The 15,087-nt window shown below is 43.1% G+C and overlaps 1 protein-coding gene across 1 annotated transcript in view; it reads right to left on the bottom strand.

The window, feature by feature from the left end:
- drosha (drosha ribonuclease III) overlaps window positions 1-15,087 on the bottom strand; it is a 91,645-nt gene that overhangs the window by 64,130 nt on the left and 12,428 nt on the right. Inside the window, exons 11-16 of the mRNA XM_042399097.1 lie at window positions 14,704-14,785; window positions 13,460-13,534; window positions 12,036-12,205; window positions 10,019-10,143; window positions 4,511-4,610; window positions 351-458 (exon numbers count right to left, since the gene is read on the bottom strand). Coding sequence (XP_042255031.1) covers window positions 351-458; window positions 4,511-4,610; window positions 10,019-10,143; window positions 12,036-12,205; window positions 13,460-13,534; window positions 14,704-14,785 — 660 coding nt within the window. The remainder of the gene's footprint in view (window positions 1-350; window positions 459-4,510; window positions 4,611-10,018; window positions 10,144-12,035; window positions 12,206-13,459; window positions 13,535-14,703; window positions 14,786-15,087) is intronic.

Genomic DNA, 15,087 nt, shown 5'->3' with positions numbered 1-15,087 from the left:
TTCACCATCAGAGCACCCAGCCTCTGTAAATATCTGTCTAACAAGCTTATTATTATTATCTCCTTGTCTAATATTGAATATTAGGGGGTTTTCTTGCCTCTCTTCAGTCTCTGCTCTGCATCGTATTTGTTTTTAATGATTTTTTTTTAGCTATATGGAGAGTTTCATTGTCTAAATGTTATGTAACAGTGTATGTGCTTGTGTAAGTGAGTGCTTGTACAAATCTGTGCATCTCTTAAACATCTGAATGTGTCGCATGCGTACACGTGTGAGATCCATGAGTGCTTTATTGCAGAATGTATGCACGCATGTGTCTGTGTTTGTGCGTTAATACAGTCGACGGTTGTTACCTGACAGACGTCGGAGCGGATGCCAGTCTTCCAGAAGCCCTGACTGCTGAGCTCCACTGTCACCTCACGGCGCATGGTGTTCTTCTGACGGATCTTCTGAAGAGCTTCCTGCCAAACAACCAGCCAGTCAATTATTGATCTGTTGGAGCACAGCCTACGGGGACAGCTCCTATCCTCAAAACAGCACCCCGCCCTCTACCCCCCTCCGCCCCCCCCCTTTTCTTTTTCGCTCCTGCTCTCCCAACAGATAAAGCTGGCACATGCAATAAACTGAAACCTCCATGGCGTGACACACATACAGTATAGCGGTGGTGGACAGCAGCAGCAGCAGCAGCAGCAGCAGCAACAGGGGGAAGAGCGACAGCACTGCTGGGCCTGGCTAATTAAGGCGCCGCAATGGTTGAGCATGAGCTGTGGGCTGTGGTGGTGGTGGTGGTGGTGGTGCAGGGTGTAGGAAGGCTCATACTGAGGCTTCAATCCCAGCCACCGAGAACTGAAGCACCTGCCTACCCATTAGGACCACCAAACAAGAGCCTAGAGATACCTTTATCAGAGGCAGCACAAATCATTACACACACACACACACACACACATATAGCATCATGTCAGCCCTATAGCAAATAACTGGAAATTCAGTAAGGGAGGAGGAGGGGGGGGGGGGGGTGTTGACTCTGAGACAAGAGGGTCCTACAAATAACCAAGATGGAAGATTATTGACAGTCTGCACCTCCTAAATGTGAGTGTGCACGCGAGTGTTTCATTCGCCCGTGACGCTATCGACTCCGAGTTAGCCGTGATCTGCCTAAAATGGAACGCCAGGAATTTCTGACTCGCAGAGGAAATAAGAACAACAAAGGCATGAATAAATAATGCCATCCTACTTTGAACTGTGCATCAAAGTGAACACGCTCGCCCCCACGCGCAAAAACACGTGCACGCGCTGCTACCACACACATACACACACACACACACACACAACAAATCTTTCCATGGACAGCCAGCCACTGTATATGGAAAGCAGTAATCACAGAGAAGTGCAAATGATATGTAAATACTTTATTATGCAGGGCTTTCTACAGGGTTAGGGAATGGCTAGAAGTACAAAAAGTAAATAATTAACCAGAAAGGGGAGGTAGGGATGCACAAGTCTCTTGGAACAAAAACTAACTTTCTGCTGGTCAAACAGATGTGTCACGATGTGGCACATTTGACTTCTATCATTACATCCTCCTGTCCGGGGGGGGGGGGGGTGTTTGTGTTTGTGTTTTGTGGATCAGGTTGAGGTCAAAGCCAGTGTCTGAAATTCTACATCTGTACATCTGTTGCAGGTGGAGTCCATTGAGGAGGTTAAATGATTAAAGTCGATGTATGTGGTCCTGGATAAAGTCTCCCAAAACTTATGTTCAGATTTTCACATCCATAGTTTACAGAGGATGTTAGATACCTGAACTTTCCTCTTGGATGAAGCTTGGGCCTAAATGTTCTATGTTTGGGGGGATGTGCACTTTTAATATTTTTGATAACATCTAGCTGCTCCTGTGAAGGTTGAATGAACATTTATTAGGTTGCTTTGCACAGAAGAGTCCGTTAAATAAATATAATATAATGTAAAAATGTCAGCTGTGCAAACAAATTTGTTCAACACTCCCCATTGGGATAAAACCTTTTGATTCAATCATTCTTCCTATAGCAACAGAACAAACATTTTGAGTACCCTGTTAATTCTGTTAAAACAAAAAAAAAATGCTTAAAATTCTTGTTTACAGTTAATTTTCCTACTGTCACCTTCATTTTATTCTTGTATCTTTGCTGGTAAGATGTTTAGATTTTATACCAAACATAAAAATTATTATAGAGGAATCAGGTTCAAGTGCCAAAATCCCCAAATTGTGAAAACGCATGTTGGAACAGCACAGTCGTCCTCAAAAACACATCCCAATCAACGCTGGAATAAACTGAGAAAAAAAAAAAGATGTTAAATTCATGTGTGGCCCAGCTGAAGCACAGACCGATGGAAAATCTGTGGAATGAGTTGAAGATATCTTTTCAAAAAGATGCTCCTCATACAACTCGACTGAGCTCGGCCAAATCTGCAAAGAAGAATCAGAGCAAATCCCCAAAATCCACATATGCTGAGCTGATAGAGAAGACTCAAAGCTGCAACCACTGCCAAAGTACTGGCTCGGGCCTGAATACTTATTCAAATTAGAGATATGTGATAATAAAGTAACATACTTCTGTATTTCATTTTCAGTACAGTTACCAAAAAGGTCTTAAGTCACGTTTTCACCTTGTCGTTATTGGTTATTTTGTGGAGACGGTTAGCAAAAAACTATGAAAATGTCAAGATTTTGTGAAAAAAACAAAAAATTTGTCACAAGAGTTAAGTATTTCTGATGAAAATATCAGTTTATGTGCATGTTTGGCTGAGAGTTTTGCATAAAATCCATCTAGGCAACACACACAGTCAGCCTGAATGTCCACACAACTCTCCGTGCTCTCGGTGCACGGGTGCAAAGGCGTGCACCCTGGTGTGAAGGCCAGTTCTCGCCGAGGAGCACACCTCTGGTCTCCCCGGAGCACCGTGGTCTGAGGGCTGAGCACAGAGGTATCAGAGAAGCAGCTCGAGAAGCACAACATTGCAGTGAACACCTCTGACAGGGCGATTCTTAATGGTAGAAAATACCTATCAGAGGAGACGACGTTTAAGTCTTTTTACTGAAAGACCATTTACGCAGGAAGCTTCAGTGTTCCCTCGGGCATTAAATAAGCCCTGATGCCACACTGCCACTGCAGTAAAGAGACACTGACATGGCTAATGCTTGTGGTGGAGCCTGATGGACCCGGTGTGTGAGTGTGCATGTGTTTGGGTTCACTAATTGCTCCAGTGCAGGTTGACAGTAGGATTGTCAGGGCCTGTTAGCCAGACAGCTTCGCGGAGCTACCTGGGAAAAAAGCTAATTGAGCTCGGAGTTCTTGCTCATTATTGGTTCAGAGTGTATCAAACAAGACCAAAGGAAGAGACTGGATCTGTAGCACACTCAGAGCCTTAGAGAGAGAGAGAGAGAGAGAGAGAGAGGTGGGGGGAAAGTTACATCTGCTGCAGAGAAGTTACAGCAGTCCCTATGGGAGAGATATGCTGGGACATGGACTGTGTTCAGCTACTACAGGCCACACACAGCACCTGGAGACATGGTCATTACTTCACCAAACCTAAATATTTACCATACTGGGTCTCTTGTGGTGGTTTGACCTCCACAGTGAACTCCAGAGAGCAGTTCCTGAGCTGTAAATTCATCTAAATTATGTATTAATCTGTTTAAAAAAGATGCTTCCACACCTGAATATAAGCAAAGCATTTATATCTGACCTACAGACGAAAGCATTCATTCAAGGGATGAGAGGAAATCAGGCAAAGGCCAAACAACATGCTCCAAAATCTTACATTTACACCCATTACAAGATATAATTCTTCTATTTTCTCTTGACTCTTCAGTGAATATAGTTTTAATTTAGCTTGTTTGTTGAATAATGACAAGGAGATGATTGCTGATCCACAATTTGTACGGTTACAGTTGAGTAAAACCAATCATTTTATATCTAAAGTTCTTTTTTTTTTTTTTTTTTTTTACCAGCACATAACCTCAAATAACATTATTTGAAAAGAAGCAGGTCAGCAATTATGTAACATATCTGCCTTACACGGTACTAATGAGCAAATGAATATTTTTTTCCAAGGTAAGGCCCTGAAAGCAAAAAAAATTTAAATATTCCTCTGTTCTGGTTAAACAAAAAGCAAAAAGGCATGAAATTGAGGCTGTGCTTCTTACAAAAACCAACAAAAAAGAAACATTTGTATGTTTTTTGGCTGTGTCATCCTTGTTACTTTCAGGGAACGACTCTCGACTACCAGCAGCGACTTGCAGATAAACAGCATTTGAATCGATGCACACAGCAGGAATATCAGTAATAAGTTTTTTGTTTTTTGAAATTAATGGCTGTGAGTTTCTTGTTTCTGCAGAGCGTGCAAAAGCTCCAATGTTTCAGCAAAAAAAAAAAAAAAAAAACAAAGCTTGTGGATGAGCTTCCAAAAAACACATCCGCATAAAACATCGATTTTAAAACACGAGTGTGACAAAGGAAACAAGTGTTTAACCCACCTCTCTCTGTGTCAACTTCTGCTTGTCAATCTGCTTGACCTTGGGGCTGTTGGCCAGCAGGTGGCGTAGTTTCACGTAGCTCTTCCACAGCTTCTGGTACCTGCCAAAACAGTAAATAAAGGTGGTGTCAGGAGCTGACAGGAGTCTATCTCTCCCTCCCTGGCTCGCCCGGTGGCTCGCTCGCTCTCCTGCTCTGCAACAACACATCAATATTTCATCTGCCGCTTGCCTGATATTAAACATAATTTAACAGTTGCCTGCGGCCGTTATTGCATTAGCTGCTTGTGTGTGTGTGAGGGCAGCGGACACAGAAGATTCTCTGTGTTTCAGATGTCCACCGTTTGAACTGTGAGCACGCACACATTTGCAGTTCACTATATTTTCCTTTCTGGTAAAAAAAAAAAAAAAAAAAAAAGCTGTAAGTCATGAAACATTTGAGCAGCCCTGACACATGGCTCCATAGCTATCTCACAACCTCCTTATTCTCATTTTCTATAAAACCCCATTGTCTTTGCTCTCATTTGCATCTGAAAAGAGGCAGGGAGTTATCGGCAAGGTGACATGTAGCCACCACGCTAACCGCCTCCCCCCTTTACTCCCTCCATCTCTCCTCGTCTCCCCCTCTCTCTCTCTCTCTCTCTCTCTCTCTCTTTTCAATCAGACCTCCTGATTGATGCACTGAGGGCCGAGTGTGACCGTTCTGCTCCCATTCAGGAGACTTTCTCCTCATTTACCAAGAGTTATTCAATTATGATTGGTGGGATGGAGGGGTAAGGTGGTGAGGTTTGGGGGGTGGGGGTGGGGGTGGTGCATTGACAGAGAGAAAGGAAGAGAGGTATAAAGATAGAGAGAAAGAGAGAGAGAGAGGAGAAAAGGAAGGGAGAGGAGGTGGTGGTGGTGGGAGGGGGAGGTGGGGGGGGGGGGGGGGGGGGGGGGGTTTGGTGTGGAATAGAAGAATTATAGAGCTTTAATAGTGGGGACTTCATTAGAGACTGAGACGAGGGAATGAGACGGCTTTACCGCCCCGATTATCAGCTCACCACCACCTCCGCACTGAGGCAGCCCGAGCGGACGAGAGACAGAGAGAGAGCAAGAAAGAGAGCGAGACGGCGAGAGAGAGAGAGAGAGAGAGAGAGAGAGAGAGGGAGAGTCTATCCAGCCTGGGAGGCCCTCTCGTCCCCAATCCGCTCCAATGACCTTTCCACAGATCCGCTGTGTGCTCTCAGGGTAGCACTGCCGCAGCTTTCGCCACTCCCTGCACATGCTTTTCATTAGCGTATGTCGCCTTCTTTCTTTCCATCCCACTCTCTCTCTCCTTCCTATCTCTAGTCGTCCTTTTCTGAATCTAAAAAACACTGCTGGCTTCGTCTATCTGTAAAAAGTAACAGCTTTTTTTTTTTTTTTTTTTTTGGCATTGGAATATACAGTACATAAATGTTGTGTGATGACTATATTTAAAACATGATAAGACCGTTTCAGATAGCGCTACAATACTCACAATGCTTGGCGAGGGAGCCCAAAGTGGCTGCTGGAAGTTGGAAAGTAATCATTGCACTTATGATGAACTGAAGGATGACTGTTTACTTCACATACGTCGGCGTCTGTGTTTGCAAGCTTTTTATCCGGTTTTGGGACACATTTTTGCGATATACTTTTTGGATCTCTGTCATTTTTAACCGGATAAAGGATTTTAGTCATCTGACGTGTATTTTAAGTTGTTTTCAAGAACTGTTCATAGCAGTGATAACATGACTCTGCAACCTGCCGCTACAGGTCGTCCTCTGCCTAGAAACACTGAATTTAACTGCTTTATTCAGTGTGTTTTTGCTGGTTTTGGTCACCGGTTGGTCCGGTTGTCTTAGAGAGGAAGAGACCCCTGTGGATTAGGGATGTGCAGAGAGTCCAGTATTTGTATCTGTATTTGTTGAGGCAGCAAAATTATTTGTATTTGTATTTGAATAAAAGTGGAGAGAGGCTTACAAATCCTGTTTTTGCTTTTATTACGCTTTTAATTTTGGAAAATTAAAGTGTTACAATAAGTGTTTATGAACAAACTACCTTACGAAGGAGGTCCCCACACCGGGTCTCGAACTGGAGTCTCCCAGATTACAGACGGCCGTGCTGACTACTGAGACAAAACTTTACTCCTCACCTCTTTGCAGACAGACCTCTAACTAATATTTGTAAAAAAAAAAAACTCACTATTTGTGCTTTGCCGAATAATGTATTTGTATTCGGACACACCCCTACTGTGGATGTTTCGGCTCCTGGTGAAAAACCTCCTGAATGACTAAAACACTGAAGGAACCAGGAGAAGCTGACCGCGGAACACCGTCTGTCTAAGAGAAACCATACGCCTGTGAACAGTGTGGGAAGAAGTTCAGCTGTATTACGCTTTGCCGAACTGTCTCTGGATACTTACAAAGTCCTTTATAAGAAAAACAGATAATACAAGTAAATAAGATCTAAAACTTCAGATATAAACAAGATAAGATGAGATCTCCAGGCAGGGAGTTACACAGCTGAGAGGCTCGATCAACTTTAGTGGCAAGTCCAGATTTTGGAACCATTAGTAGGTCCCTGCTGGAGGATCTCAAGCAAAGATCAGGCTCATAGGGATTTAGCAGATATAGGCAGGAGCCTTCAAGGCTTTAAAAACAAGCAGTAAAAATCTTAAAATCAATTCTAAAACTCACAGGTAACCAGTGAAGAGCAGCAAGGATTAGTGTAATGATGTAAATGATGACCAGTCGCAGTAAATTCATTAATAAAGCTGATTTAATGGCCTCGATATTAAAAACGATAAGATGTTTGTTGGTGATTCTTTTAATTACACTTTACTCTCATGTTGTGTGGGAAGAATTTGTGATGAATATCGATCCTGTAAATATTGTAACTTAAAAGTTGAAAATTATAAAAAACTGAGTGAAGAAAATTGGACACATTTTAATAGACTGTGATTACATTACAGTCTCCACAACAACTTCAAAATTGGCTAATTCACAGTATTATTGTTCATTGTGCATGTGATGAAACAGTCATTGTTGTTTTTTTATGACATATTACTATGAAATTACCTCAAACAATATGGAGGAAAAGCAGATGAATGAAATAATGCATCGCTAGGGAAATGAACTACTTTGTTGTATGCCAGTATCGTAGCAATGTGAGAAAAAAAAACTTCTCAACCAAAGCTGAGTATATAAATGATGTTCTCAAGGCTAACGCGTGCGGAACCTTCAGGTTTATAAGAAACCACAGAGAGCGTGCCTCTTTGAATGAGGGTGAGAGTGTGTGAATGAGGCGTAAATGTGACGGCATTCAATTCAAACTTGAGCTGTGTTGGAAGTGTTTAAAAGAAATGTTACTAGGTCCAACTCAGAAAAAAAAACTGCTGCTAGGAATTTTATACACAAAAAAAAAGAAAGAAAGAGACTGTGGCCGTGGCTTATTCAAACAAAAGTCTTCTATGTTCTCTGCTTTTCATATCTCTCTCACACTGGATTTCTGTCATGTGCCATCTTTCCCATCCAGCTTTTCTTTTCATTACATCCCCTGACCTCTGACATGTCGTCATTCTTGCCTCAGCGGTCGTGATGGAAAAAAAAATCTGGAGAAGTTGGAGCGGCAGTCCTAAACGCACACGAATGCATCCAGTGGGCAGCGTGAAGGAGACAACACTGCTTCTTCAGTCTCATGAGTTAATGGGTACATCCCCCCGAGTCTGCAACCCGGAAGTCGTTCCGGTCCGCCATTTTTAAGGCCGTTCAAAAGGTTGTCCTTATTGGATATCAGTTATTGATTGGACGCTGCAGCTGATCGGACTGATCTGATACAACACTGGCTGGAGACAGACAACAGATTAAACTCCAGAGTATCTATTTTATTTGTTTTTTGATTCAACGTCTAATTAAAATTCTTTGTTAATTGTCAGTCTGATCAACAAAAGAACCATAAAAACTGTCTTCATTTATTAAAAAAGATTTCTCTTTTCATGATCTTATTATTATTTCCCTACATTAACTCTTATCATGGGTACAATTAAAGTAAGGAAGAGTTATTATATTTTATTTATTTATATGTTACATCATTTATCGTCGTTTCCATTCAGTCACATGTGTCGGGGATTGATTAATTACATAACGTCCATTTTCCCCTGAAACACTTAGCGAGATAAATCATTTCCAGTGTTCGAAAGACACACATTCTGGGTTGTTAAATAATGAATCCACAATCAAAATATCAATAAATGCAGACGCAAATAATTAACAAAATAATATAAACGCGTTCCTCCGGTATAGAAATGGTTCCTGTGCCTCTGAGCGGGTGTAAATACTGGACAAACTCCGTCTAAAGTTGCTCCAGCTGATGTCGCTTCAGAGGAAAGGACGTCTCATTCCTCTCTCTCCTCGTGTCTCTTTATGCATCCTCTGTGGGAGGGACTAAAAGACGAGGAAAGGACGGGAGCGAGGGACACGTAGATGCATTTTAAGGGACTCGGGATGTTCCAGATATATGCCGCCTCCGTGTCCGAGACTCCCTCTCTCTCTCTCTGTGGCATCGCTGCCGCCGCAATCAACGCCCGATCCCTGCCCTCGCTACACGCATCATTAGCAGTGGTAGGAAATCCTTTCCACTGGTCTCTTACTACTCGTTTCTGCATCAGCTAATGATGTCCCAGTCCATCCATAAATTTGTCGTTGTCTGCCTGCTTTGAGAAGTTTGACATGGCAGCGGGGTGCACGGGGATGAAAGTGCTCGGCGGACAGACGGCTTAAATGTAGCGGCGGGGGGGGTGGGAGGGGGGGTGGGAAGAGGACATTAGTCAGAGGGAGGAAGCAAACAAGTTCTGCCTAAATGCATTTCCTAATGATCATCCTCTTGTTTGCATCTTCATCACCTCCGTTTTCCTTCCATCTGACTGTTGTGATGGGAACCAGATACTCCGAGTTGAAAATCCACAGGTTTAAATTTAGAACGAGAGAGCAGAAATCAAGTTGTGTACCGACTTTTGATTGGTGCTTCGGCGCCGTGTTTGTCACATCTCTCTGAAACACCTTGGAGACAGCGGCTCTGATGATCTAATACACTGCTTTTGTTAATTATGCAGCAGCACAGTACTGTATTCCCTACCGCAGCCCCGTGGCATGTGTGTGGCATTACTATTCACCAGACATAAACCGGCAAGCAGCGGCTCCCACGGCGGAGGCACCCAGAGGAAACCCGGGACCCGTGACGACGCATGTGAAAATGTCACGCCGCTCGTTTTCTCGTCTTTCTATTCCCCTTTTTTTTTTTTTTTTTTCCCTATCGGTCTCTATCTCTCCTCCTCTTCTTCGACATACACCGTTCTCATCCTCTTCGACGGCGTCCTGGGAGAGCGCCGGTGAATGAGGAGTGGAGGGAACAGGGGAGATGGTACGCAGCAGGTGGGGAACTATAAAAAGGAGAGATCTGTTCTCTCTGGATGGCTGGTCGACATTTATGTGTGTATGTTAGTGATCTTACTGAGGGTCTCCGGCGTAGCTGAGCTGAGCGGGCCGGATCCCGAAATGAACAATTATGGGGAAGGTGATGACTTCTGGGTTGAACTGCTCTCTGTCCAGTTGGTCGATTCGCACCGAGCTCGGTTTCTAAAAAAAGGGGGGGAGAAAAAAAAAAGAAGTCAGCACAGTATAAACACATTAATACAGCTACAAAGACAGCCATCATTCAATCATCTGCTACCAATATGTGGAATAACAAACAACTCGTGCCGTGAGGGTCGTCCGTCACAGGATGCGTAATGAGACGAGGACTCAGCTTGTAGCACATACGCAGTGATAAAGTGATGTCAGAGATGGCGAGCTAACTTCTGACGCTCTTATCTCGGGGAGGAGATTGACAAGCAACATGTCCTCAGCTGTCTCCCAAATCACAGATAGCCTGTCAGGCGTTTTGCGAGATCAGAGGGAAAAGGGGGGGCTGTAGCATAAGGCGTGATGAGCTGCGCGGCAGATGGCTCGAGGCTCGGGCTCACCTTGACATTAGCCGCGCTGGCTCGTCGCGGTCTGCATACAAAACTTTGATTCCAGAGCAAGAGGTCGCCAGCCACTTTTGATTTAGTCTTTAAAGCAACATAATCAGGTTTGATTGGCTTGATGGAAGCCTTGATGATTGCCCTGTTTATAATCCCCGACACAAATACGTTGTAAATGCTAATTTATATATACTAGGCCGACAGCACACGCCGGTTCTCTGCCTATGCTTTAATGCGGCCAAAAACTGATTGAAGGTCGATGATGTTCGTGCCCTCATTTGTCGACCGCGCCGCTGTGTGAAATAATCACTTGAGCGTGCCGTGTTTGACTGGCCTACCTTTTGGTTTGGAGTAGTATGTGTGACCTTGACAACAGCCAGTGAGATTTCCACAAAGTGAAGGAATGTATGACGTGAGCTGGACCAGGAAGCTCTGAAAGGGCACTGCGTTGATATGAAGGAACCAAATTGGCTGAACATACTTTGATGACAAGACATGAAGGTTTTGATCATATTGATTGACTACTGACAGAAGAATAATCAGCAATTGTTCTGATAATGATGTATTAACACTGTCTGGTTCCAGCTTTGATGTGACAACTTCCTGCTTTTATCTGTTTCCTACAGTTGTTAATTGAATATTTTTGGGTTTGGGACCATATGTTGGACAAAATAGTTCTTCAAAGATGCTACTTTGGTCTCTGGGAAATTGTGATGGACATAAAAGTATTAGTCTTTCAAAAAAAATAGCTTTACAAGTAGTCTTACAGAAGTTTTACAAAAAATATAAAGTGACTGGTTTCCAAACCCTGAAACTGAATCAAATAGTCTTTTCCACCTCATCTCACCTGTGTTTAAATAACCAATTTAGTTATTAACGCAGTCAACAAATACTTCATAAGTATCAGTTATCAGTTATGATGATGACAGAGTTATTGAGCATTGCCCCAAATAGTTCTGTTTTTGCCAAAGCAGGGTAAAGCTCTCTATAAGACCCTTTTAATAGACTTTGTTTGACTGGCAGACCAATCTTTAACTTGAGTCTAGGGATGAAACACTATTAAAAACACCCCCCCCCTTATGTGGAAACCCTGACAGCAACAATGCAGTCCTGCCAGGAGGAGCAGTTGACTCAATAACTCACCCTAACGCCAAAGGTTACACAATCATATCCACTGTTCATATGCAACCTTTTAGCTAGCAACGACATCTTCACCTTTACCCAGACACAATTACTGTACATCCTTTAAAATATGGGGCTTAGACAAGAAGGTTAACCAACTTCATTGTGACATAAAAGCTTTGGGTCTGAATAGTGTTGATGACAGCAAACGCCCTTGGGGATAATAGGTGAGGTTGCTCATGTCACAGGCTAACAGGAACAGCCTTATTCCTGCGGTGTCGGGGTTGGGGTTGGGGGAGGGGGGTGGGGGGCGTCGAATGCCCTTGAAACGGCAGACAAGGCCACCTCCTGCCTGTAGTAGTAACCGAGAAGCGGAGGCCTTACCATGCCCGGGTTGGTGACAATCATGCCCTTGCACTCCTCCGCATATTTCTGCCACTCCAGCTCCTCCCACTGCAGCATGTCTGCAATCTCCTCTTCGGGGACCAGGGGCTTGCTGCTGCGCAGCAGGTAGAGAAGCACCTGATGCATGGACAGCACCTCCTTCCCACCATCTACCAGAACATACAGAGGCATAAACACACGCCAGAAATAAATGTATGTATGAGGGAGAAGTATAAAATGATTACCACGATGCTTGCAGTTCACCTGGGATTGGTAGTTAATTGAAAAACATGCCGAAATTTCAGTCTTTATAGCCACAGGTTGGGAAATTTAACAAGCTGTGACTTTTTTCCACGAGGGAAACTGTTTTACTGAGCTTCCATACAGTACTTTCTTTCACTGTTCAAAATCCTTGGCTAAAAAATAATAAAGGTTGATGTTGGAGAAAATCTCTTTCTCTTTTCTTTTTACAAGCATCTCAACCCGCCTCACCTCTGAGTTTTTGAGACAATATAACATACTGTGAAAATGTGCCCATGCATCGTAGTCACATTGTTCAGGAAAACACACACACACAGGTGAACGGAGGAGCTGATACAAGGTCAAATGCTACGTAATACGTGAAGGCACATAATGATTTGCTTATGGAATAATATTATAAAAAAAATAAATCAGGAATGAGCGCACGGTCGCACACACGAATGCATGCACATAGAAATACAGCCAAAGCACATGCACGCATGATCTAACAGGTCAAATCGCTTTAATAGACACTCAGAATTGGTTGACCTCCATCGACGAGTGTTCACGTGGACACACACACACACACACACAAAAAATCCCTCTCAGTGCTGGAAATGTATTAAGACTATAATAAATGCATACCCACACACTCTCACTGTAACTTTCAAACACACACAACCATCATCATCATGCTCTCTCTGTAACTCCTTGTCTCCTCTCACTCTCTTTCTCTTCACAGATCACATCAGAAACACTGGATTGGACAGTTTTTTGGGAGTTTTTTTTTTTTATGCTTTTGTAAAAGAGGCAGATAAGTGTTTGTAGCCGGCTAAATTGGGAGAACTAGGAGAGAAATTGTTTTTTGATGGAAAGAAGGTAGGTGGCACGGTTGTCATAACAAAACACCGTGGCAACATCATAGTGCACCAGCACCATCATGTGTAGCAAAGATGAACAACCATGCAGCTACGCAGCAGCACAGTCACTCTCAGTGACCCTTTCATTCCCCCCCCCCCCCCCATCAAATATCAACGTATGCAGAAATGTTGAGAGTAAACTTTACTGGAAACATGCAGCTTCTTGTTCCTTTTTTTTCTGTTGTGTGTTTTAACCACTAGAGAGAGACAAAGAGCAAAAGTAAAAAGCAGGATGGGTTCTGTGTAGGTTGTCCGGAGCCTCACCGGGTAAGAACCGGACAAAACGGGGCATGAAGTGGAACCGCTGGCATCCGGTGACGTCGTTGTCGAAGTCTGGGCCTGGAAAAAAAGAACAGAGGACAACATTTAATTATAAAACCTAACAAAAGTTAAAGATTTACAGTGTTGACATCTTCATCAAAGTTATTAACCAGAATTCATTGCACCACAGATTTGTGAGAAAAGGAAAAACACAACTTTGATGTACTTTCTCTCTCTATATATATACATATGTACACTCACCATCCACTTTATTAGGAACACCTGTGCAATCTAATGCAATCCAACACAACAGCTCTGCCGTTAATTCTACATTTATGCAGCTTATATATTTTGTTGGCATTGTCAGAAAGGTGATAATTCTACTTTATGTTTATTACTGAGGTCGTAGTGGGTGGTGGTGATGTACTGGAGTATATTGAAAAGTGTTCCTAATATCTTGTCTACTGCATTAACATGCATGAGGAGGGCAAAATATGTAGAATTCATGGCAGAGCTGTTGTATTGGATTGCATTAGATTGCACAGGTGTACCTAATAAAGTGGCCAGTGAGGGTATATAAATATATACACATATTATGACGACTGCGGAGGCGAAATTCATACTAATATAATTACACGTTGGCCGGTTCTGCCTCTGAGGAGAAACCTGAGAAGCTTTCCGCACATGTTTCAGCTGCTCATTATTACTCCGACAGACAGGTGTTATCATATCGGAATATAAAATATGTGACTCTGTTTATTGTGTCATTAACATAGCTTGATAAATATGTCATGTTTATTTATTACACTACAAGCTTCCATACATTTCAAACCTATTTATAAGGAAAGTCAGATAGTAATCAGTGTTACATTTGAATGCGATAAGGAGCAAGTTATACATTATTAATGCAACTGTTCTGTACTCTACTGTATCTAAAATATCTAACTTCACATGAGCTTGAGGGGTCGTTGACCTTGGAAGTTTAACAAAAAGAGACCAGAGCTTTCATCTTGTGGCCTTCATCGGTGAAAGGAGTTTGCTCCATTGTCGAGGAGATGGTTATGTTTTGTTGTCATTTAAGCACGGAACAACCGAGCAAACTACACCCACTGCCGAAGGTCATGACGGCAAACAATGAAGGCTCTGTGAGGAACTTGTGGCTTACTATGTTCATCAAAAGAACGGCGACAAGGTCAAAGAACGAGAAGACGACAGAGCGGGCGGTCAACTTGGCTCGGGTGTCCTACCTGTCAGGTTCCAGTCATACAGCTCAAGAATGTCCTGGAACAAGTAGGAGGCGAACAACTCCAGGCCTCGGACGCAGTAGTTCTGAGCACAGAAGAAAGAGAGAGAGAGAAGTGTTTGATAGCGGCGTATGTGAGCGTATAGCACAAGCATACTGCCACAAAGTACCTTAATGTAGATATGACTGATAAGTAAATCCAGTTCTCTAAACTTTATCGCATAAGCCACCTTATCGACGTAATCAACCTCTGCAGGTTAAAAAAGAATCTCTTTTCCCTTCTTCTAAAGGGGATTAGCACCTTCGCTCACCCGGGCACTGAGGTGCGAGGGGTTACGTGTGGCTCAACTGTGCTCAGACTCTGCCATTTGAGATAAAAAAAAAAAAA

This window comes from Thunnus maccoyii, chromosome 21 (genome assembly GCF_910596095.1).
Source record: "Thunnus maccoyii chromosome 21, fThuMac1.1, whole genome shotgun sequence".
NCBI lineage: Eukaryota > Metazoa > Chordata > Actinopteri > Scombriformes > Scombridae > Thunnus > Thunnus maccoyii.
The sequence above is the reverse complement of the archived record's forward strand: the minus strand, read 5'-3'. Positions and strand labels throughout refer to the sequence as shown.